This window comes from Selaginella moellendorffii, unplaced genomic scaffold, assembly GCF_000143415.4.
Source record: "Selaginella moellendorffii unplaced genomic scaffold, v1.0 SELMOscaffold_56, whole genome shotgun sequence".
Lineage (NCBI taxonomy): Eukaryota > Viridiplantae > Streptophyta > Lycopodiopsida > Selaginellales > Selaginellaceae > Selaginella > Selaginella moellendorffii.
Window position 1 is genome coordinate 639,067 of NW_003314317.1, and position 22,869 is coordinate 661,935.

Consider the following 22,869-nt stretch of genomic DNA (forward strand, 5'->3'; position numbering starts at 1 on the left):
AGAAAGCGCCAGAGTCGTGGACGGCATTCTAAATTCCTCCGTGTAATTTGACATTGTCTCGTCACGAAGAGAGAAAATATCGACGAAACAACACGATGATTCCTGGGATCTCTCTGCGTGATCCACGATCATAGAACAAAATACATCCAATCTTTCGCAATAAACAAACAAAAACTTAGACATATTTAGTGTCTCGTGTACCTTCTCTACAAAGATGCCAGGGATTGCATCACGTCGGCGTATATGTCCTCGTAGTCTTCGATGCCGCAGCTAAATCTCACCAAGTTATCTTTGATTCCCATCTTGGCTCTTTCGGCAGGACTCTGATCCCTGGAAGATTAAAAAAGAGAATCCAAAAGTAGAGTTGATGACGGCTGTAAAGTAGAAACTTTTTTACTGGTTTACTTACCAGTATGAGATGATCGTCGGCTGTTCTACGAGGCTTTCGCAGCCTCCCAGAGACGGAGCGATGTATGGTATACGAAGCCCGTCTATGAACTTTGAGGTGAGAGCCAAGTCTCCATCGATCTAGAAATGTGACAAACCGGGTCATAGTCGTAACAAGAAAAAGAGAAGGAATGAAAAGAAGGAAGCTTACTTCAAAGCTCACCACGCCACCGAAACCACGCATCTGCTTGCTTGCAATGTGGAATTCCGGATGGCTTTCCAGACCAGGATAGTGAACACGAGCAATCTAGGAAACAAAGCTTGTTAATATTTCCTCGAAGAGAAAAATATACATTACATTACCTTGGGATGGGATTCAAGAGCTCGTGCCAGTCGCAACGCATTCGAATTCTGCTGCCTCACGCGCAGATCCAACGTTTTGAGACCCCTTCCAATGAGATACGCAGCATGCTACAAACAGGAAAGAAGACCGATCAACAGGAAGCAAGCGTCAGAAAATAATGAGGAAACAAACACAAGTATGCAATATCATCGTACCGCATCCACGACGCCTCCTAAAACATTGTGCAGCTTTCGCACAGTGTCAACGAGTGGCTTGGAGCCGCTGATACTGCCTGCCAGGACCTGAAATAAAAAGTTTCTATCAGCTTTCAATGCTCGAAAACAAAAAATAAAAACAATCGTACGTCATTGTGGCCGGCAATGTATTTAGTCGCCGAGTTGAGAACCAGGTCCGCCCCCAGAGCTAAAGCCTTCTGATTCACAGGTGTTGCGAAGGTTCCATCGATGCAAACAATGGCCCCCTTACGGCGACAAAGTGTTGAAACGAGTTCGATGTCTATACAGCGGAGATACGGGTTTGTAGGTGACTCCGAAAAAAATAATGATACCTGGATGGGCCAGCGACACAATAAGAGAGCCAAAGTCAGCAAGTGGAGATAGCGATATGTGATATTATAGCTTACAGGGTTGTCATCTAACGCTCCCTTGAGCGAAGCCATATCTGCCGGATCGATGACGGTAGTCTGAAAGATAACAAGTATGAATCGATACCGAGAGAAGGAAAACTTGCGAACGGGAGAAATCAGCATACCGTTATCCCCATTTTGGGGAGCACAGTCTGGACGAACTGCCTTGTTCTACGGTAGCAATCAGTCGTGGTTACAATGTGTCCACCAGCAGGAACCAAAGCCAAGAGCATTGTAGTTGCAGCACACATACCGGAAGCCGAGACTAAAGTCTCTTCAGCACCCTCTAGAGCACTGTAGAAAAGATGAGATGATGAGATGGATTTCTATCTTTCAATCGCAAACCTGATCTTTCTTTCAGTAGCTTGGGTCGTGGGATTTCCATAGCGACCATACTCGAAGCTTTTGTATGTTCCATCCTACATTCATAGCAGCAGCGTGAGAAAATTGGTCAAGTAGAGACTTGTTCTTCCTTGCCTGAAATGCTATCAGATCGGCCGTGTTCCGGAAAGTATACGTAGCAGTCTGGACAATTGGAGTCGTGAGTGAATCGGCAACCTTGGTCCCATTCTCTCGCTCACCTATAGAAAACAAACGAAATTTTAGAGAAAGATCTAGTCAGTAGAACAAAGGAAAAGAGGAAATCACGCATGCTTTACCTCCATGCACAGCCAGAGTGCTTGTAGACTTGGGCTTTGGCTTCTCAGCCGCCTTATCGATCTTCACAGCCGTGCCGTTCACAGAGATTCCCACCGACAGAGCCGCCGCGACGCCGTCGACGATCGAGCTACTGCCACCGCTGCTTTGGCCGCTCATGGCAGAAGCCGCTACCACTTGCGCAACCCCAATATTGCTGCAGTTCCTCCGCGATTTGACGCTGAGCTGCCGCGCGAAGTTTGGAGGAAACCTGAGAATCATCGCTGCCGACGCAATGCTGCTCAACCTGTCGGCCCCGGATCGGGGCGGAGAAATCGGCGCTGGCGCTGGCGATGGCGATGCCGCGCCGGATGAATCCGTGCGGTAATCGCAGCCGCAATAGAAAGGGAACGAAGCCGCGGCCGCCATCGCTCCTCCCACTTCCCTGATTCTCACGCTCGAGATTTTACCTTATAATGCAGACCTAGTTACCGCGAAAAAGTGACCGCGCGGTAAGAAAATTTCACCACGACGCGGCGGTATGTCGAGTCCGTGCGGGACCCCCGCGGGAGATATTCCAAGATATTGGTGGGAATCAAACGCTACACAACATATTAGCTACTATCATCTTCTCATTATCTCGTAGTGTGTTCTTTCTTCGTCTTGATTCAGTGTATATGAAATGTAGAGTAAAAAAATCCTTCGTTGGATGGATCGCTTATCTCCTTTTCTAGGAATTCCCAAAATCCTGTGCCAAAACTTCCTTTTGTTTTTCCTCTTTCGTCCTTCTCAAGCACTGTTCTCGTCCACAGGAGTTTCATCCGATGGCGTTGTCTCTTCGGAGTCTTGAGGAGCTGCTGCTGGACTGTTACTCTGCTTTCCGGAAGAAACTTTCACCATGGCGGCCCTCAAAAGCTTCTCTCCTAGCAAAAATCCTCGTCTAAATTCCTGCGTTACAATACCTTCGTCATACTCGCTAGATTCCTCGCGCATTATCGCCTCGTGAAGCTGTACCAAGATAATGCTCCACTCATTAGCACGAGAAGCAAAAGCGATCTTTGAGTGAGACTAAACTTACCTCGGGATTGAATTCCTTTCCGACTGTGTCGATGACTTTGACGCCCAAGCTCTTCATGATATCCACAAACTGTTTGTAGATCCCCTGATAGCTGCTGTCAATCTTCCTCTCGCCATCAGTCTCGGCCTTGATCGCTCCCTTGGCCCTCTCGAAGTTGTCGATCATTGGCAGCAAGCTTTCCACCACGTCGCCTTTGACGGTCTCTCGCAGCGAATCCTTCTCGCGTCCCGATCGCTTCCTGAAGTTGTCAAAGTCTGCGTTGAGTCGCAAGAGCCGCTCCTTGGCCAGGGCCGATTCCTCCGTGAGATTTGCAACGAGCTGACTGAGAGAGTCCCTCTCCTTTTGGATCACTTCCAGCTCCGCCTGTATGGTGCTCATTGCTGCTTGATCGTTGCCTAGAACAGCTTCAGAGTAGTTCCGGAGGAGAACTTCGATGACCGAAGCCGAGACCTCGGTCGGCTCACTCCCGTTAACTTGAGAAGTTGTGTCTTCCAGGCCGTCATCATCAGCCTTCTCCTTTTCGTCCTCCACTTGCTGCAAAGATCAAAATCAATTCTTGTCAAACGTGAAAGTGAAGAAAAGCATCCTAAGGAGCTGAGATGAAACAAAGCTCTCATCCATAGCAAGTCTAGCAGCGCAAGAAAAAGCTGAAAAAAAGGAACTTAAACCCAAGCAAAAAACAAAACTAATCACGAAGACATAAAAATCTATATACGCGGCATGCTGAAAAACCACTGACGGATCAATCCAAGCAGAGAAAAAAATCAACTCTATAGATTGAGAGACACACAAATGCAGGAGTTTCACGCTGAACTGTATGAAGAAAATGGAACCGAGAAATGCCAAGCAAAAATCGAAACCAATCACTACTAAGACAGAAAAATCTATTCACACAAGAACAAGTAGAAAAACCACTGACGTTCAATCCAAGCAGAGAAAATGGAACAGAGAAATGCCAAGCAAAAATCAAAACTAACTCATCCACACAAGAACACGCTGAAAAAAATACTGACGGATCAATCCAGCTCCATGGATTGAGAGACACACAATGCAAGAGTTTCACGTCGCATGGACTATATGAAGTCATCCTACTAAAACGGACCAAGCAAAAATCAAAACTATCACTACTAAGACAGAAAAATCTATCCACACAAGTTCGAACACGCTGAAAAGGATCAATCCAAGCAGAGAAAAAAAACCAGCTCTATAGAATGAGAGACACACAATGCAGGAGTTCCACGTAGCATGAATGGAAAAGAGAGGGAGGAATGCTCGCTCGCTATGGGAACCCTAGGGTTTTTGTAGAGCGAAGGCTCATACCTCAGCTTGGCTGGCCTGCTGCTCGGCGAGCGCAAACGTCCGGTAGCGCAATCTCCTGGATCCACAGACTGCGGCATTGCGCGTCCCGGGCCTGGAAACTAGGGAATTGAAGCACAGCCCTCGCCCGCGATGCTGCGTCCCGATCGAAATCGACGAAGAGCACAGGCTCCTCCGTAATGGCAATGGATTCACCAGTGTCGCCGACGCCGCCGACGCCGATGCCGCAGCCATAGCCGCCGCCATGCACCGAAATTCCCCCTCCCCTCTCGTTCCCCTCCTCGGGCTTGGAATTTCCCTACTACACAGGAGAATTTTGACGGTCGCGATTGCTTATCCCGTGACGATTCTGGCGAGCATTCAATCCTGGCCGCTTGTTGCGGAATGTAGGCGCTGATGCCTTTACGGGCGGAAGAGTCTAGACGTTGCAGGCATAGAAGAGGTCGGCGGTTCGAAGCCGGGTAATATACCGGGAAAAGATGCCACGCGCATCTTGACCGTTGATTTTTTCGGGGTCAGATACGTGGACACGTGGCGCTTTGCGACAGACTTCTCGGGTCCGATCACTCGCAAATGTGCCCGCGCCAGCGACACTAGCGACTATTATTTTTACTCTTCCTCACAATTTAGGGTTTTTAATTTCACTCCATCGCTGGAGCTGGGATTCGCGAGCGCACGCGCCGATCTTCGGGTAAATCTCTAGATCTAGGGCCGGATCTCAAGCTGGAGGGAGCTAGCTATGGTAATATCGAGCAACAGAGAATGGAGGGGGCCGCCGCGACGATTGTGGCCCAGGATGGATCAGAGATTATCGACAGCGGTGACAGCAGCGACGAGGAAAGGCTTATAGAAATGGAAGCGCTCAAGAGCGACGCGGAAATCCCGAAATCCAGTCTTTGGAGCTTGGGGGATAGCTCTCTCGTAAGCCTCGCCTTGTGGTCGATGGTAGCTGGAGGGATCCAGTTTGGATGGGCTCTCCAATTATCTCTCCTCACGCCTTACGTTCAGGTAGATTTTTTTTTCTTCTTTTGGTGTTCTTCTTCTTTCCTTTTCGTGTGTTCTAAGAAACGTTGTTTCTCCTAGACACTGGGAATTGGACACTCCTCTTCATCCTTCATATGGCTGTGTGGCCCTGTCACCGGGTTGATCGTAAGTCAATTACATACGTTTTCTTACGTACGTTTTCCACGTTTTTTTTCTTTATTTTTCTCTCAGGTCCAGCCATGCGTTGGTATCTGGAGCGATAGGTGTAGATCGAAATGGGGACGCAGAAGGCCTTTCATTTTTGTGGGAGCCCTGCTGGTTTGCGTTGCCGTAAGTTTTAGTTGTTTCTTTTTACTTTCTGGTGACGACATCTGATAAGTTGCTCCATTTCAGGTAGTTTTTATAGGATTTGCGGCGGACTTTGGTTATTTGTTGGGGGATCCGCATGTTGATTGTAAGTAAGTATGCCACGTAAAACGAGTACACTATCATCGTTACACAGAGAATTTCAGGTCACCGAAGATAGTAACGCGGCCATGGGCCGTGGGAATTTTTGTACTCGGATTTTGGATGCTGGATGTAGCTAATAACACTGTACAGGTAAAAGTTTTTAGAGTTCATCTTGGCATTGACACAGTCTAAATTCCAGGCGCCTGCTCGAGCTCTATTAGCGGACTTAGCAGGTACTCGAAACATATAATTAAAGTTTTGTGCATTGTTCAACTTTCTCTTCTGGTTGTTCAGGTCCGACTCAGAGGAATTCTGCTAATGCCATCTTCTGCTCATGGATTGCTTTGGGTAACATTTTGGGCTTTGCTACTGGAGCGGGTGGACACTGGCATAGGTACATTAGGCTTTCGATCTGTTCAAACTGCTAAATGAAATATCTGTTCAGGTGGTTTCCCTTCTTGAAGAGTAAGGCATGCTATGAAGCGTGCGGAAATCTCAAGGCTGCTTATCTTTTAGCTGTGGTAAGTGATTTGAATTCCCGCATCTGCTAGATTTCTGGTGGAAACTTTTGTCGCAGATATTCTTGGCGTTTTGTACAGCGATGACATTGTGGTTCTCACATGAAGTTCCGCTTTTGCCGAAAGATGAAAGGAAAGAAGACTATGCACCTATATCTCGTGAAGATCGTAGCGGGAAAGAGCTTGAACTGACCGTTATTAATGGTTCTCGAGCTGATGACGGATTATCGAATGGCCATCACAACATAAATGGCAATCACGATAAAAATGCTGCGAAGGAAGAAAAAGTCGACGTAGTTGCGGGACCTGGAGCGGTTCTGGTGAATCTCTTGGTGGGCATGAGACAACTCCCAGAGGCAATGAAGAGCGTTTTGGTCGTCATGACGTTATCTTGGGTAAGAATCTCTTTTCTTCTAGTTGATTTCTAACTTTGTGGTTTCTCAGCTATCCTGGTTTCCTTTCTTCCTCTTTGATACGGATTGGATGGGCCGAGAAGTTTACAACGGTGATCCTTCTGGTGGTATTGACAAGGCGAAGAGCTATCAGAAAGGAGTTCAAGCCGGTGCCTTTGGATTGTTATTAAATTCGGTACGCATTTCTTTTCGTTTGTTTGTTGATAGTTCAACCGTGCGCGCAGGTTGTGTTGGGCGTCTCTTCGTTTCTCATTGATCCTTTGTGTCGCTGGCTCGGGTCGAAAACGCTATGGGCTACAAGCAACTTCATCGTTTTCATCTGTATGGCCTCTACAGCAATTATCAGCGCGTCGGCATACCACCATTTCCAAGACTTCCATTCGATAAAGAATGGAGCTCTTGTGCTTTTTGCGGTTCTGGGATTTCCTCTTGCGGTGAGCTAGCTTTGCTCTCTAAAATACTCGACTCAGATCTTGTTCGCAGGTAACTTACAGCGTACCATTTTCCATCACTGCTGAGTTGACGGCCGATACAGGGGGTGGTCAAGGTTGGTATCTTGATCCTTATTTTTCTCGATGAATATTAAGCGTTTTTTCTTCGTTGCAGGCTTGGCGATGGGAATTTTGAATCTCTCCGTTGTTATCCCGCAGGTCGGCATTTCATTTCTTCTGCGTTGATTCACATTGTCTTCTCAACTTTCCTTTTTCTTTCCAGCTGGTAGTTGCCTTGGGAGCCGGGCCCTGGGACGCGGTTTTTGGAGGTGGCAACGAGCCAGCGTTCGTTCTGGCAGCCTTGTTCGCGCTGGTCGCTGGGATAATCGCCATAGCCTGGCTGCCCCAGCTCTCCAGAGAAGGCTACCATCGCACAGAGCTACACGGCCTTGGATAAGCATTTGAGTTTTCTTTCTTCGTTTTTACTTCCATTCGCTTGGGAAGCTCACCAAAGCTTGCTTCTGTGTCTGTGTTTATCGCAGCAGGAGCAAAGTGTACATAGCAGAAGAGAATAAAATCAAAAGCCAAGGCGATATAGGGTTCTTCTCTCTGGCCTCGTCTTACCAATAGTAGGGAAAGAAGAAGGTATGCCCGTGCTAACAATTCATACCAATGTGGTGCTCTTGGATGGAAGTTTGATGTCCTCGGTTGTGAGCAAGCTTAGTCACGAAGTCGCTAAAACTACAGGCAAGCCCGAGTCTGTAAGTGGAGCTAGCTCTTTGGATTTTTCTCTCGGAGTTTTTTTGACGTCTTGTTCTACAGTACGTGATGGTGCTTCTTCATGGTGGTGTCACTCTAGCGTTTCAAGGGAGCCACGAGAGCGCTGCTGCGTATGGAGAATTGGTCTCGATTGGTGGGCTCTCCCCGGGAGTTAACCAGGATTTGTGCAAAGCCATAGCTCGGGTTTTGGAGGAGGAGCTAAAGGTGCCACCGTCGAGGTGCTACATCAAGTTTTACCAAGAACAGGCATGTGTTTTAAGAATCTGGTGCTCGGTTTCTTTGTTTCTCTTTGACGAAATTTTATCTTTCTAGGCCCAGTCCGAGCAAGCTTCCTGTCTACACGCACTCCACCAGTAAAAAAGAGAGAGATCCAATCTTTTGATCAGTCCATAGTCATTCTTTCACGGCTTACGCGTTTGATGATCACAGATCTTGCGAGACCAAACGAACCGCAAAGATCTGTAAAGAGCTCCTGAGTTTTCTTGCGAGAGCTGACGATTTGATTCATGGAAGAAACAAAGAGCAAAAAGATGAACTTTTAACTAGACGCGCGTGAGCCTACTTACGTACTAACTATACAAACCGCAAAAATTTCGAGAGAGCTCATCTTCCTTGAGAGTTGGGATTGGTCTTCTCTACTTGTCCCACTCTGGATCGATGTCGGACGGAGGCTGGACGAGGCTGCGGGGAGCGGTGGTGCCGGAGACCGAGGCGCCACTGGCGCCAGCCTCGTCGATCCCGTTCACCTCAGTGGCGTAGTGCCAGCCCATGAGATAAGGGAGAGCGTACTAGAAAAGAGTGTTCCAAGATACTGTTAGTGTTGAGTGGAAGAACAATGGAAGAACAAGCAAGAACTACTTACATTGGCCGCGGAGCGAATGATGGCAAATTCACCCTTTGAGATTGGAATGTTGAGTCGTGCCTCGGCTTTCTCCACCTTGTTTGCCACAGCTACAGGCGCGATGGAAATGAGTTCCAGAGAACTGGAAAGAAGGATCTTTCAGTTACTTACTTAAACCGAAGAAGAATCCATTCCTGTCCGTGGTGGGTTCGATCTTGAGCGACTTTCTCACCATTCCAGCGTCACTGCAGTTCCAAATGTTTATCAGCAAAACCGAGATCTCTAGCTTTCAGAAGGAGAAAAACAAGAGGAAGTCTTACGATTTTCCCATGTTTGGGTCGTGAAAGAACTCGAGAGATTCCGACGGGGTCAGTGCAAGGATCTGTCCGAGCTCGCTCACAGAGAGAGCGAAAAGCTGCAAGAACCTCATCAGTGGCTGACACCTGCGAAAGCGGGAACGAGACTACCTGCTTTTTTCCCCAGTCGTACTGACGCTGAGAGATGGATGGCGCAAACTCCAGCATCACAGTCCCCTCTCGAGAGAGAATCGCGTCTCCAGACTAGAGGAAACAAAATAAGAAATCAACTAAGAACAAAGCTTCTCGGATCTTCTTACATCTGATATCTTGAAAGTCGGCTTGATGAGTCGCATGTTGAGCGCACACTTTCCTTTGTAGAACACATGATCGGCAAAGACTCGCCTTGGTCGGGTTTCTGAAACAAAAGAACCTGCTAACAAGCTGACGGCGAGTGCCGATAGTTTTTCACCTGTAGCCTCATGGGCTGCCATCGTAGCCATGCTCCGACGAATGGAGACACCACCAAGCTCCAGCTTTGGCATGGAGAACGAAAACACACTTGGGAGCCTGGATAAAAAAGCGAAGCACTCGTAATACAAGAAAAGAGATAAAAGGAACCACGAACTTGGTGTAGCCCAGCACACTTTCCATTGCACCGCCGCAGGTGCCGCCCAAAACCTTCGTCCTCGCCACAGCCCACATTCCTGCGTTAAAACCCTCAACCCAAAAATCCCTAGCATAAAGAAGTTAGCAAAACTAACCTGAGCTCAACTATGGAACTTTCAGTGAAGCGACTGGAGCCATATGGCAATCACGTCAACGAGCCGTATCTCACACTGACACATATAAATCTCAGTGACTTCTGTTGTCTTTGACAAGGTTAATTGACTCGGGGAAGATGGAAATGGCGCAAGAACTGCTGGACGGACCGCTGCACGAGATCAAAGAAACCAGTAAGTATGATTTCCACTTCAACACCCATCAGTGCCAGTACCTGCAAAGCCGATGCTCCGTGGTCGAAGAATACGTGCGGCTTTGGCAGAGCTGCTCCGAGCTTGAGCCACTTCCCCTGGCCATGGAGGAGCTCCGTTGTATGCTGAACAGAGCCTTGCAGCTTCTCAAGCAGTGCCAGCACGAGGAATGGCTGTACCATGCTGCAGTCCGGCTCACTGATTCCAGAGCCTTTGCGGAGATCTGCTGGTGTCTCAGTAGATTGACGGCCTTGGTCAATGCTCACATGATCCATTCTGCCATGGATATTAGGAGTCCCAATGTACAGTGCCTCATGGCTATGCCTTACAAGCGCAAGCACATAGAGAACCTGCGTTCGGCAATGGAGGACCTGAGTCCCTGCACATCAAGAGACAGAAAGGAGCTCTTCGTGAGAGCAAATTCCATCGGAGAAACTGACGGCAGGTATGGTCTGGCACAGTACCTTGTTGAGAAGCTGCTGTCAAGCGGAGGAGGAGCACTTCCTACCATTCAGGCCCTCGAACTCAAGACTCTGATAGGTGCGGGGGCATTTGGTTCCGTGTACAGGGCTGAATGGCTGGGGGCACCAGTTGCTGTGAAAGAGTTTAAGAGCGGTGATGCTTCATTCGACAAGGAGGTGAACATCCTGAAAGAACTTATTTCAGAACCGCACCCGAGCGTGCTCCAAATGATAGGATACTATCAGAAGGATGAGAAGGCTTACCTTGTCATGGAGCTGATGGAAAGAGATTTGGCCAACGTTATAAGGAAGACTCGAGGTTCGCTGCAACTTTTAACTTCTATAGACATCATGCTCCAGATTGCGAGCGGCATGAGCTACCTCCATCAAAAGAATGTGGTTCATCGAGACCTCAAGCCTTCGAATATCCTGGTTAAGACACAGAACCATGCCTGCACCACCTGTTCCAACGTGAGGTTAACAGACTTCGGAGTCTCAAAGTCGAACTTTATAAGCTTTGCACCGGACTTGTCTTACCAGAGGGGGACGATCCAATACATGGCTCCAGAGATGCTGAGGGGTCAGAAGTACTCCAGAGAAGTTGACGTGTACAGCTTTGGAATTACTTGCTTCCAGATCCTGACTGGAACGCTGCCATTTCAGGACGATGGCAAGCAGCTGGTGGCAGATAAACTGGTCGAGACGATCGAAGATGGAAATAGGCCCGACCTTCCAACAGGCTGTCCACTGGAGCTGGTTGCTCTCCTCAACAGGTGCTGGAACAGGAATCCGAAAGATAGACCAACCTTCGAACACATATCCAGGATGCTGTGGTCGCTAAAAGAAAGGTTGCTTGGTGGCCACAACCTCGAATCCAGCTTCACAGGCAGTGAGATGTCCAGTTGCAACGCTGCGGAAGAGCTCACACTCGCTGCAGGAGATATGATCTGCCAGATTTCAGTTGCTGCTCCGTTCACAAATTTTCACCAGTGCTACTTCTTGCAGTCGAGGTGCAAGCAGATTTCCAGCTACCGCGAATTTCCGAATAAGCTGCGCCTTCGTTCATGGTTTGCCGTTCAGATAAAGCTGGTGACTACCTTGAGAACTGCGTTGTCGCTGATAGAATCTTACAGTGAAGAGAGGTGGCTGCATACGGCGGTGCTGAAAGAGCATAACCCGTGGGCGTTCAGAAAAGCTCTTGAAGATATCAACAGATGTGAAACCACACTGAGAGCCATAAACCCCGGCAACCACAGCGATAACGTGATGACGTTCCCCGCTGTTCCTGAGCAATATGCGGAAGATGATAAAAAGAGAATGGCGGAAAGCATTAAAGGCTTACTCGATGCATCGGACCGGGTGACGGTTAAGTTTGCAGAATATTTGGTTCAAAAAGCAGCTTTTGATTCAGTGTTACCATGCATCGATCCAGAGGAAATCGTACTGCTCAATTTCATAGGAATGTCAAACCATGGGACGATATTTGCAGCAAGATGGCTAGACGTACCTGTGATGGTGAAAGCCCTTGGAACAGGAAATGAAGCTGAAAAGCTCCTGAAGGAGCTTGACAAGCGGCACGCAGAACTTATAAACAGGCCCCATCCAAATGTAGTGCAAGTTATCGGCTACACAAGGCACGGGGAAAACCTGTTCGTGGTGACCGAGCGGGTCTCTGGAGGCGACTTCCGAGTGACAAAGTTCCCTCTTGTATTGACCATCGAGATCCTGCTTCAAGTTGCTCAAGGCGTGGCCTACTTGCACGAACATAACCGCGAGCTCTCGGACTTGAATACGCTGCTGGTGGACTTTGAAAAAGGCCACTTCGACGAATTCACCGGTGGCATCACTGTCAAAGTTCAGGCACAGTCCAACCTCAGAAAACGAGATGGACCAAATAGCTTGAGTACCTTGGCTGGAAGGTGGAAGCATCCGTTCCACTTCCCTCACGTGCCAGACGCGGACTGCGGGAAGATCGACGCGTACAAGTTTGGTATAGCCTGCGTAGAAATGATCACCGGACAAACCATCGGGGAAGAAATACTGCTCTCTGGAAAACTACCGCAACTCCCTCACGATTGCACGGGAATCAAGGCTGTGATAGAGAAATGCCTGAGCTCGCAGCCTCCGGGCTTCCATCAAATCGTGGAACTCCTGCAATCAGCTCAACTTAGACTGGAGATTCCGCCTACAAGCGACATAGACTACCGACGGATGCTTCTGGACTCCAGCGCTCAAACTGGACTCAAGCTCGACATAACGGGAGACGCAGTAATTGGTGGCAAGCTCATTGCTGTTGGAAACGTAGAAAATGTGGGTAACAGGCTCTACCAGTGGATCCGTCAGCACAAAGATGGAACTATAGAGCGGTTGCGGCCATTTCTCGTGACGGAGTTGGACTCTGGGACACTGGAGTATGATCTAACAGCCGACGACTTCAACAAGGCGATCTCACTCACTTACGTGGATATGAACGAAAAGATCGAAGTTTCCGGCAGAGAAACCACGAACAGTCGATGGGTTTCCTATAGTGACACTATGAAGCGGGCGCTAAAGATGATATGGGGTGCTGGCGAGGCCAAGTTCAAGGTTTTGCAGCTAAGGGAAGAAGAAGGGAGCAAGAAGAGCTACCTGGTGATTAGACGGCCGCATTGCATGCTGGAGTGGAAGCGCTACTACTTGAAAAGGATGGAGATCAAGATCGCGTTCACCTCCCCGGCGGCCGGCATCAAAATATCCGAGGAGAATCCGCAAATTTGCCAGCTGATCGATAACGGCGGCGCGGAGGCCTGCAAGATCCGATTCAAGAACGCGTTCGAGAGAGACTTGGCGGTGCTTACCTTCCGGCATTTCTTGCGCGCCTGTGAGAAGGGGAAGCGCTCGCGACGACGATGACATCCAAAATGCTGTGAGTCAACGGCGCGCGCCGGTGATTTCTTGCTGGAAATCGAAGTAGAAATGAAGAACCCTATATGTACAAAAGAGAAAGGTGCAAGTCTCGAACCGGCGACTTTTGCTAAAGTGGCAGGTTTTTCATATTTCCCGCCCTTGGGAAGCTAGTATTTCGTGAGCGAGTTTGTTGGTCTCGGGATCGGGTAGTTTTAGAATTTTTTCTTCGTTGTGGGCAGCAGAAGACTTGAAACGATGGATGCATCCATTAAAAACCATGATGAGAAGCTGACGGCAAATTCCCGATATTTTTCTACCTGTAGGTTCATGGCCTCCAGTCGAAACCACCAAGCTCCAGCTTTACCATGGCACATGAAAACGCACCTGGATAAAAAAAAGTAAAACACTCGTTAGGAGAGAAATACCTAGAATAAAAGAGATAGTACCCTCAGGAGCAGGGAATAAATTTCAGGAAAATAGGGAATTTTTTCTGACATTTATCACTTGAACTATAAGTGTCAAATGACATTATCATAGAAACAAGTGACATTTTTTCATATAATGTTTGCTTAATGCCTTGTTCTTGAAGCCACACCCAAAAAAGATTGTGACCATTAAATTGTCAATCCTCCCATATGTGCATCCAATGTCTTAGACTCTCTAGGTTGACCCAATTTTGATTGAGGTTTTCTGGCACCCACCAAAAAGCATATTTTTACATGGTATAAAGATTATCTTGTGTAAGGAAAACCTCTTCATATCCAACCATTCTAGGTCACAGCTTATCTTGAAAATCCTGCTAACATGGGGGAGCAAGGAGCGGGAGAAATTGGGATTGAGCAAGAGTATGGAAGAAATCAAGTGGAGTGTAGAGGAAGGAGTGAAACACCAAAGTGCATAGTTTTATACTTCTCAATTTGCATTTGCACTAGAAGACTATACTCCCTTAACTAAATTTTCTATTGGCATCTGGCATACATATTCCTTTTTTAGAATATTATTTATGAACATACTTGTGATCTAACAGTTAAAATTTTAGAACTTCAACTTTATAATGACACTCCAATCCAAAATGAATTTTCTTCAGATCTCTCTCTCTCTCTCTCTCTCTCTCTCTCTCTCGTGTGTGTGGAGCGAGTTCCATGTCCCTGTATGTGTCGAGAAATCAGTTCCTGCTCAACTGGGCACTGATCCGCTGTGTCTCTGTTTTACAGCAGAAAGCGGGAGGTGGCCGGCACAAAGGTGACGCCGTCGGGGGCATTTGGCAAGAAGATGACCATGGACGACCTGGATCATAAATACGAGGATGATTGTGTCTTTTAGGGCAGGAGAGAGCAACAGTCGATGACAACAGCAGGAAGACAAAATCTTTATCTCTGGATCTCGCACTGGTGTAATGAACGCAAGGTGACAGGCATTAGCAAACGGCTACTTTCAAATTGCATATGCAAGTGAACAGGAATTGAACAAGTGAACAATTTTCTGCTTTGTCTAATCACACTGAAGCATCGGTTGCTGATATTAATGGAATACTTGCATGCTCTGAAAACTCCAAGCTTTAATTGGCCGCACTCTGTATCTGCACCATTAGCGTGGTGATGGAATATTCCAGCCGAAATATTTTCTAGGTATTTCTAGAATTAACTGCGATACTATAAAATTTAGTTTGTTTGCAGTTATCATCTCTTGAAGGAAATGCTCGCGATAACAGCTTTTGCATGGACTCCACAAAGATCACCAAGACTGGAATAGTGTCCTCCGTTCAAAGCCACACATGAAAACCTCACACTGACCTTTTGAGAAAGGAGCACCTAACATACCACCACCACCTCTTCAATCTTTAGACTTGGCCTGTTACCTTACAAAGCAGTGTTTTTTACTTGTAAGAATTAGATATTTGTTTTGTTTTTTAAGTTGTACAACCTTTTTTTTTGGAAATGCTGCCAGACATTCTTTGTCTTCCTTAGTAACTATGTTAGCAAATGTTGTGACTTAGTTACGAGGCAATGCAGATAAGGAAAGTCATTTGACAGTGTTTGAAAGCCATTGAAACCATTTCAGCTGAATTCACTTTCATCTCTTTTTTTCAAGAAGAGTTCTATCTTGTTTGCTTTTCGAGTGCTTGGACCATATCACTGCCTTGCACAATACAAATTTATTTCACTGCTGATCATATGTTTAGAAGCTGCAGATCTCATTTTTCTTATACATGTGTCCATCTTTTCTGCTTATTTCTCCGATTGCATCGTGCTTCACTTGACCTAAAAAGGCCAAGTTGAAATGTTTATATATTACTAGGGACAAGCAAAACTACAAACACCAACGTTGGGACAAGCACAGTCTCGACTTGAGAATTTCCCAGCCACTAGAGCTGTTTGACTTTCTCAGTTTGATCCTGTAAGAAGATCCAATTTTGAGTTTAATTATGTGATCTTTTGGGTATGAGGTCTCTTGCAAATTGGATTTTGTATTGTGGGGTTTTAGAGACTGCCACGTCCATAGTGCGCACACAATGGCAACTTTGAATTGGGAGGAAAGTTCGGGATTGCATTTTTGAACTTGAGGTTAGAGCAGAGAAGGAGTTTATTGAAGTGGAGGCTAGAAACAGTTGGTGAGTATGTTATTGCTATTTCTGTGCCACAAGATTGCTGCTGTTGCCATAGATTTCTTGAAGGCAATGACATAGAAGCAATGTAAGTCATTTGATCTTGGTTGTTTGTATCTTTTGTTAGATCTTTCACTTTCAGAGGACCGCCTCCATCTCCTGGTGCCGACCACGCTGCAGCGGTCTATGCTGGTCATTACCTGTACATATTCGGGGATGGCTCACATTCCAGTTGCTTCAGTGACTCGCATTTTGAACTTGAAAACGGTATGCTTGATGCATTTCTCCTTTGAACTTATGGATTGAAAACTTCAGACCAAATGATCATGCAAACAGACTTCTTGTGCAGGCCATGCTAGCACAGCAATTGGTGATTTGTGCAACAATTTTGGTGGACGGCATTTATGTATGTTCCAACTTTTCATGTATCATGATCAGTACCATGGATTTCGGAAATGATTGTGAAAACGCACTTGTAACCTCTGTGCTAGCATGGACGTCTATCACGATATCTTCATCTTCTATTTCACAACACATTATATACATCATTTGTTTTCTTGGGATTGAGACATGTCTCCATGAACTCCAAAAAAATAATAAACGACTGATGGCACTCACGTCAGTGAGCCGTATCCCACACTGACACATAAATTTCCGTCACTTCTATTGTCTTGACAAGGTTAATTGACTTGGTGAAGATGGAAATGGTGCAAGAACTGTTGGACGGACCGCTGCATGAGATCAAAGAAACCAGTAAGTAGGATTTCCACTTCAACACCCATCAGTGCCAGTACCTGCAAAGCCGATGCTCCATGGTTGAAGAATATGTGCGGCTTTGGCAGAGCTGCTCCGAGCTTGAGCCACTTCCCCTGGCCATGGAGGAGCTCCATTGTATGCTGAACAGAGCCTTGCAGCTTCTCAAGCAGTGCCAGCACGAGAAATGGCTGTACCATGCTGCAGTCCGGCTCACTGATTCCAGAGCCTTTGTGGAGATTTGCTTGTGTCTGAGTAGATTGATGGCCTTGGTCAATGCTCACATGATTCATTGTGCCATGGATATTAGGAGCAATACTAGAGCCAGTTTGGCCAGGAATGCCAGTGTGACCAAGGAATGCTATACCTACGTGTTAGATGATGATATAACCATTAAAAAGTCCAAGGCTAAAGTGAATATAGGGTAGTTTGGTGAAATGTTTAAAAATCAACTTTAGCTCCCCCGGGAGATTGAAGAGTTGATGCTCTTAATCTAAATGTGGGTGGCACTACTTACTTGGATATTTAGCGTGGCTTATTAGAATCTTGCTCTAGCCACATAGCTAGGGCATTTAAATGCGAAAGGTGGGGAAAGTACCTATGAAGTTTGTGTAGGGCCATAGTGTTTCGAAATGTTATCCCAAAGCCCCAAATTATGGAAAGGAAAAGAAGCAATCCTCTAATGTAATGACAAAGGATATAGTCACATGGTGCAAAAGTCATAAAGGACAGTGGGACTTAATGGTCGGGCCTTTGAACCTTGATTTAGTGGCAGTGTTGGCAAGTATGGCCATGGATGAAAAAGGACTTAATGGCAACAGAAGAAAGGACATTGGGGAAGGGTGTTTTCAATATCTCCAAGCATCTTAAAGGTGTTAAGGTGTGGTTAAGGGATTGTCAAGACCCGTACCAAAATCAAAACTGGAAAATGCAGAAGACAAAAAGAAAAGCTAGTAGAGACAAAAAAGAAGCCTTAAACTGGCATTGATTCAAATTGTGGAGAAATGGAACAAGGCTAACCTATATATACTATAGGTTGATGAAGCTCCACCACTCTTGGATCAAGGACGGCCTAAATATAGCTGAGGTCAAGGAGGCACCATATCATCATCAGGAATGTGGTTCAAGAATCAGGAATTGTATGGGAAATCAAAGAGTCAAGAATAGAGAAGTGTCTCGAGAGTTAGGAATGTGGCAAGAATTGGGGGATTCCTGACAGCACCCCCTCCTCAAGAATGAGTGGAACAAGGACGTGAATGAGAATGAAGAGGAGGATGAGATGGGCGTCGAGGGATGGGAGATGGAGAATGAAAAGAATGAGGACTGGGACGAAAAGGATAGCAGTGGTGAAAGTCCTAAACAAGGTTAGGAGAATGAATCAGGTTGTCCACAGGTTCCCAAGTGCGTTCCTCAAGTCTATAACCCTTCCAGTTTACTAGATAGTAGAGTTTAGACCGTGAGATCTTGGAATCAAGGATGTCCTGAACCTCATACTCAAACCCATCTTTGAGCTGCATTGGTGGAGGCAAAGGAATTACTCGATTTGGAATAGGACTGGGAATATAAGGCTCAAAGAGAGAGGAGTGAAAAACGAGGTGAATTTGATATGAGGAGGGAAGTGCAAAGCGATAAGTGATAGGATTAATGATGGCAGTGATAGGGAAAGGACCAAGGCATTTGAAATCGAGTTTGGGACATGGCCTGGTGGTGGAGATATTTCGCCTGAGGAGCCAGACTTTATCCCCGATATTGTAAGAGGGACAATCTTGACAATGGACATTGGCAAATGTTTTGCGAGATTCTTGAGCACAATGGAGGTGGAAGGAGATGGAGTTGTGGATTTCCTAGAGGTTAGAGACAAATGCTTTAGAGCGAGGATTTGAATGAGAGGATTCAGATGGAGAAGGAAGTGAGAGATTGAATCAGGGATTTCAGCCAGAGTTTGCAAAGAAGGGGGAAACTTGAAGGGAGGAGTGAACGAAGTTGTTATAGGAGAACTCAGCAAAGGGAAAGATATTGAACTAGTCATTTTGATGATAATTAATGAAGCACCTCAGGAATTGTTTCAACGTCTAAACCGTTTGCTCGAACTATCCATCAATTTGAGGATGATAGCCGAAGAGAGGTTGGCCTTCACTCCAAGTAGCTGCAAGAACCATTGCCAGAAATGATAGATGAACTAAAGTCCCCGATCCAAAACCATATATGCAAGAATTCCATGAAGTTGGAAAATTTCCCTGAATACCAGTTTTGCCATGTCCTCACCTGAAAACTCGTTGGTACACGGCAGGAAGTGCGCCATCATTGTGAAGTGATCCACCACAACTAAAATGCTGTTGAAACCTCCAGAACTCGGAAGATCACTCAAGAAATCCATGGAGATGGATTCCCAAGGACCTGAAGGGACCGGGAGGGAATGAAGCAAACTTGAAGGATGGTGACAAGGTACTTTATTCCGGGCACAAGTGTCATAGGAGGTAACAAAAGCTTTGATGTAGTCATCCATGTGAGGCCACCAAAAGTCCCGTGCAACTAGCTCATAAATTTTCAAAATGCCGAAGTGACCAGTAGTCGGGCTATCGTGGCACACCATCAGAACCAACCTTCGAGCATCACCTTTAGGAACATAAAGCTGCTCCTCACGGTACAATAAGCCATCTAAGAACTCAAACTCATCAAATCATTAGCAGTCAGGAGTCACTAGGTGTCCAGCCTGAAGATGGGGGAAAATATCAGTGGCGAGGTTGTCAGATTGAAGATCATTTCTGATGGCGTCCATCAAGGAGCAGTCATGAGGAAATTGCCATAACTTGAAGCCAATCAGGACCAAGGATAACTTGATCCTGTTGATCAAAGGCAGGATTACCAAGCCTGAGACTGAGATAGGAGCGCCTTGAAAGAGCATTAAGAAGGCCCTAAAGCTTTCTAGGTCTGTACTTGATAACAAAGTCAAACTGACTCAGGAATTGTGCCCACCTTGCCTAACGACGGCTCAAAACTTGGGAAGTGGCAAAGTACTTGAGATTTTTGTGATCCGTCCAGACTATTGTTTGATGGCTCACCCCCTCCAAGAAACGATGTCACTCTCCAAAGGAATCCATGATGGCAAGGAGCTCCTTGTCGTGGATTTTGTAATTGATCTCCACAGGCTGGAATTTCCGAGAATGGAAAGTGACCAGATGAAATTCCTGATCCACTCTGAGTTGAGACAACACAACACCGATGGCAAAGTCGGAGGCATTCGCCTCGATGAAGAAAGGTTGTGAGGGATCAGCATGGATCAAGATGGGAGCAAAACTGAAGGCCACCTTGAGTGTGTTGAAGGCCTGCTAGGTAGCAACAGACCAAGAGAAGGGAACATCCTTGTGAGTGAGATGTGTGAGAGGAAGGACAATGTCAGAGTAGTGATCAATAAATTTGCAGTAGAAGTTGGCGAAGCCAAGGAAAACCTTGGCAGGATCCATCATGATACCCTCAAGAATGACAATGTACCCAAGGAACTCCACATACTCTTGATTGAAGGAACATTTCTCAAGCTTTGTGTATAGGCCATGTTCCTGTAGCTTTACCAACACCTTGCGCGCATGCTCGTCGTGCTCCTCCTGAGTTTTTGAGTAGATGAGGATGTCGTCGAGGTAGACGATCACCATCTAATCAAGAAACTCCTGAAAGACATTGTTCGCCATGTGTTGGAAAACTGTTGGAGCATTTGTCGAGCCAAACGGCATGACAGTGTACTTGAAGCAGCCACAACGGATTCAGAACGTAGTCTTCCATTCATCGCCAGGCCAAATCCGAATCAGGTTGTATGCTCTGTGGAGGTCGATCTTGGTGAAGAAGCAGGCACTGTCGAGGCGTTCCAATAGGTTTGAGATCAGGGGTAGTAGATAACAGTTCCAAACAATTACCTTGTTCAAACCTCGGTAGTCGATGACTAGCCGCAAACTCCTATCCTTCTTTTTGAAAAGAAGATAGGTGCTCCAGCCGGGGACTGCGAATGCTGAATATACCCCGATGCAAGGCTCTTGTTCACATACTCTTTGAGGGCATTAATCTCAGATGGGGATAACTCGTAGATAGACCCCCATGAAGGTGACACTCCTTCCTATAAATCAATAGGACAGTTGTAAGGCCGATGAATAGGTAGTACACTAGCTTTTTTTTTGTCAAACACATTGCCAAAATCATGATACTTCTCAGGAAGACTGACAGGAGAAACATGCAAAGCAAAAAGAAAAACAAGTTCTTCATGAAGGAGTTCTTTCATAGTGATTGTGGAGATAGGAGGAGGCGTACAGGTGAATGGAATGATGGGACGAGGATATTGTCTAGTGTAAGATGGAAGAGAGGGAAAAGAAGATTGAGGGATATGGAGCAAAGAAGGTGAAAACTTCGTAGATTCAAGAATAGAAACCCGATTTGAGTTTAGGGAACTTTTCTTGATTTGGATTCGATGAACAACAAGGGAAGACGTGGGAGATGGTGACGTGGGAGAGACGAACTATAATTCCTTCCAACAGATTTGAGGCTGGTGCAATTGGAACCAAGGAAGGCCGAGCACCACAGAGGAGGATGTTGTTGATGATGTTGTTGATGTTGAAGGCAATATTAGTGACAGTGGACCCGATGTGTACTCGAATAGGCAACGTTTCTCTAAGTCCAAAAGATGGAGACACAAAATGCTCGCCGATGCCTTCAACCCTCAGATCCCATATGGTAGGAGAAAAAAGAACGTGATGTCAGGCAGCAAAGTTCGTGTCCATGAAGCAAGAAGTTGCGCCCAAGTCCAGTAGTGCTAGAGCCTTGAGTCCTAATTATCCGGTGAAAGAAATGAGACATGGGATGTGGAAGTTGTGGGAATTGGTGGTGGCTTTGATGAAAGGTGGTAAGGAGCTTGATAAAGAAGAAAGTGATTTTATTTGGGGAGTCCAAACAGATAGGTCCTACTTTTTTTGGACATAGTCTTTTTCTGACTGCAACAGAGGTGGACCTTGAGGCAGAGTGAACTCAAGTAGTTGGGGAGGCTTCTTGGGACACACAATTGCTTTATGGATCAGTACAGTAGAGGCAAAGATTCTGAGATACTCGACGTTGCTTCTTAGTAGGACTCAACTTCCCTCTGATGAGTCGGGGAGTACCAGAAATATCCATCGGAACCAGAGCAGTAGGTTCAGAAGTATGCCCCAAAGACTCAAGCTGGGATTCTTGAGTCTCAGACGGGAAAACAGTGGCACAGTGACTTTCCTGATGATGTTCAAAGAGACGATTGTTGCATTGAACAGCTTTGTTAATGGCGTGCAATGGGTCCATGGGATCCTCCATGGTTAGCAACAAATCCTTAACACCATTGTTGAGGCTGAAACGAAATTGATCAATCAGGGCCAGCTCATCCCATTGAGTGTCCAAGGCAAGGAGTTGGAACTCCGCAGCATAGATCGAGGCAGGATAAGACCCTTGAGAGAGACGGCTCATCTTTGTGGTGGCAGCCCAAAATTGATTCGTTTCGCCAAAACATGCTTCGAGCTTCTCTTTGAACAACTGAAGATCCATCAGCTTCAGAACCATGACCTTTTTCATGCTCTTCTCTAGGAGAGGAGAAAACCATGACAAAGCTGCACCTTCGAGCAACATCCCAATCGTGCCGATTTGAGACTCGGGAGTGGGGTACTGCCGATGTTGAAGTGCAAAGATCAGCTCCATTTGGTTCAGAAATCCGCGAAGCTCCGAATGCTTGCCTGAAAATTTCGCCGGGAAACTCACCTTCGATTCAAGAACTCTACTTGATCCTTGAGCCGAAAGTGAAGCAAGCTCCTATTGCATGTGAAGAAGGGCCACCTTCAACTTGGTATTCTCAGACTGGATTTTTGCAAGGACTTCAGCCAAAGAATCAAGATGGCTTGGAGACTCCATCAACAAAGAAGAAAGAAAAGGGGGAAAAAGGCAAAGGCAATCAAACAATCAAACGAGTTAAAGCAAAAGCAAAAAGCACAATTTGAATCAAATTGTCAAGACCCCTAACAAGATCAAAACTGGAAAATGCAAAAGACAAAGAGAAAAGCTAGTGAAGACG

At 46.3% G+C, this 22,869-nt stretch overlaps 5 protein-coding genes across 8 annotated transcripts; 2 read left to right on the forward strand and 3 right to left on the reverse strand.

Moving 5' to 3' along the window:
• Positions 1–131: 131 nt before the first annotated feature.
• On the reverse strand, positions 132–2,485 carry LOC9654306 (cystathionine gamma-synthase 1, chloroplastic). Its single transcript, XM_002983074.2, has 11 exons — positions 2,036–2,485; positions 1,854–1,957; positions 1,722–1,795; positions 1,502–1,670; positions 1,374–1,433; positions 1,095–1,298; positions 946–1,032; positions 751–858; positions 599–694; positions 410–528; positions 132–330 (listed from the first exon to the last, which is right to left on the reverse strand). Exons 1-11 carry the CDS (start codon positions 2,439–2,441, stop codon positions 207–209), a joined length of 1,551 nt encoding a protein of 516 aa, XP_002983120.2. The 5' UTR covers positions 2,442–2,485; the 3' UTR covers positions 132–206.
• A 69-nt stretch (positions 2,486–2,554) lies between these two features.
• LOC9654307 (protein GrpE) lies at positions 2,555–4,826 on the reverse strand. The gene is made up of 3 exons (XM_002983075.2): positions 4,411–4,826; positions 3,091–3,624; positions 2,555–3,020 (listed from the first exon to the last, which is right to left on the reverse strand). Exons 1-3 carry the CDS (start codon positions 4,651–4,653, stop codon positions 2,802–2,804), a joined length of 996 nt encoding a protein of 331 aa, XP_002983121.2. The 5' UTR covers positions 4,654–4,826; the 3' UTR covers positions 2,555–2,801.
• A 194-nt stretch (positions 4,827–5,020) lies between these two features.
• On the forward strand, positions 5,021–8,368 carry LOC9654308 (sucrose transport protein SUT4). Of its 2 annotated transcripts, XM_002982968.2 has the most exons (16): positions 5,021–5,415; positions 5,491–5,556; positions 5,623–5,721; positions 5,785–5,849; positions 5,904–5,991; positions 6,041–6,074; positions 6,136–6,235; positions 6,287–6,362; positions 6,419–6,754; positions 6,804–6,947; positions 6,997–7,206; positions 7,256–7,319; positions 7,379–7,422; positions 7,487–7,964; positions 8,026–8,229; positions 8,296–8,368. In XM_002982968.2, the coding sequence occupies exons 1-14, from the start codon at positions 5,170–5,172 to the stop codon at positions 7,658–7,660; spliced, it is 1,746 nt and encodes a 581-aa protein (XP_002983014.2). In that variant the 5' UTR covers positions 5,021–5,169; the 3' UTR covers positions 7,661–7,964; positions 8,026–8,229; positions 8,296–8,368. The 2 variants fall into 2 exon arrangements, with proteins under 2 accessions (XP_002983014.2, XP_024543887.1); XM_024688119.1 differs by lacking the exons at positions 5,021–5,415; positions 5,491–5,556 and having other exon boundaries at positions 5,661–5,721; positions 5,894–5,991.
• A 92-nt stretch (positions 8,369–8,460) lies between these two features.
• Positions 8,461–9,958, reverse strand: LOC9654050 (single-stranded DNA-binding protein WHY1, chloroplastic). 3 transcript variants are annotated; one of them, XM_024688122.1, is made up of 9 exons: positions 9,885–9,958; positions 9,749–9,827; positions 9,593–9,690; positions 9,441–9,538; positions 9,292–9,384; positions 9,145–9,239; positions 8,996–9,069; positions 8,846–8,934; positions 8,461–8,771 (listed from the first exon to the last, which is right to left on the reverse strand). In XM_024688122.1, the coding sequence occupies exons 2-9, from the start codon at positions 9,823–9,825 to the stop codon at positions 8,619–8,621; spliced, it is 777 nt and encodes a 258-aa protein (XP_024543890.1). In that variant the 5' UTR covers positions 9,826–9,827; positions 9,885–9,958; the 3' UTR covers positions 8,461–8,618. The 3 variants fall into 3 exon arrangements, with proteins under 3 accessions (XP_024543890.1, XP_024543888.1, XP_024543889.1); XM_024688120.1 differs by having other exon boundaries at positions 9,441–9,553; XM_024688121.1 differs by lacking the exon at positions 9,885–9,958 and having other exon boundaries at positions 9,441–9,553; positions 9,749–9,869.
• Positions 9,959–10,009: 51 nt separating this feature from the next.
• Positions 10,010–13,518, forward strand: LOC112351013. The gene has a single exon (XM_024688118.1). It carries the CDS (start codon positions 10,022–10,024, stop codon positions 13,445–13,447), a length of 3,426 nt encoding a protein of 1,141 aa, XP_024543886.1. The 5' UTR covers positions 10,010–10,021; the 3' UTR covers positions 13,448–13,518.
• The last annotated feature ends 9,351 nt before the right edge of the window (positions 13,519–22,869 follow it).

Bases quoted from the DNA above. Each gene is read 5' to 3' on its own strand.
- LOC9654306 (XM_002983074.2), bottom strand. From the start codon at position 2,441: ATGGCGGCCGCGGCTTCGTTCCCTTTCTATTGCGGCTGCGATTACCGC. The intron at 1,671-1,721 runs GTTTGCGATTGA...TCTTTTCTACAG, and splicing joins GCTACTGAAAGAAAGATCAG to TGCTCTAGAGGGTGCTGAAG. The intron at 1,033-1,094 runs GTACGATTGTTT...TTTTTATTTCAG, and splicing joins ACATTGCCGGCCACAATGAC to GTCCTGGCAGGCAGTATCAG.
- LOC9654307 (XM_002983075.2), bottom strand. From the start codon at position 4,653: ATGGCGGCGGCTATGGCTGCGGCATCGGCGTCGGCGGCGTCGGCGACA. The intron at 3,625-4,410 runs GTATGAGCCTTC...TGATCTTTGCAG, and splicing joins AGCAGGCCAGCCAAGCTGAG to CAAGTGGAGGACGAAAAGGA. The intron at 3,021-3,090 runs GTAAGTTTAGTC...ATCTTGGTACAG, and splicing joins GAAAGGAATTCAATCCCGAG to CTTCACGAGGCGATAATGCG.
- LOC9654308 (XM_002982968.2), top strand. From the start codon at position 5,170: ATGGAGGGGGCCGCCGCGACGATTGTGGCCCAGGATGGATCAGAGATT. The intron at 5,722-5,784 runs GTAAGTTTTAGT...GCTCCATTTCAG, and splicing joins CCCTGCTGGTTTGCGTTGCC to GTAGTTTTTATAGGATTTGC. The intron at 5,850-5,903 runs GTAAGTATGCCA...AGAGAATTTCAG, and splicing joins GATCCGCATGTTGATTGTAA to GTCACCGAAGATAGTAACGC.
- LOC9654050 (XM_024688120.1), bottom strand. From the start codon at position 9,825: ATGTGGGCTGTGGCGAGGACGAAGGTTTTGGGCGGCACCTGCGGCGGT. The intron at 9,691-9,748 runs GTTCGTGGTTCC...TTTTTTATCCAG, and splicing joins AGTGTGCTGGGCTACACCAA to GCTCCCAAGTGTGTTTTCGT. The intron at 9,070-9,144 runs GTAAGACTTCCT...TTGGAACTGCAG, and splicing joins GACCCAAACATGGGAAAATC to TGACGCTGGAATGGTGAGAA.
- LOC112351013 (XM_024688118.1), top strand. From the start codon at position 10,022: ATGGAAATGGCGCAAGAACTGCTGGACGGACCGCTGCACGAGATCAAA.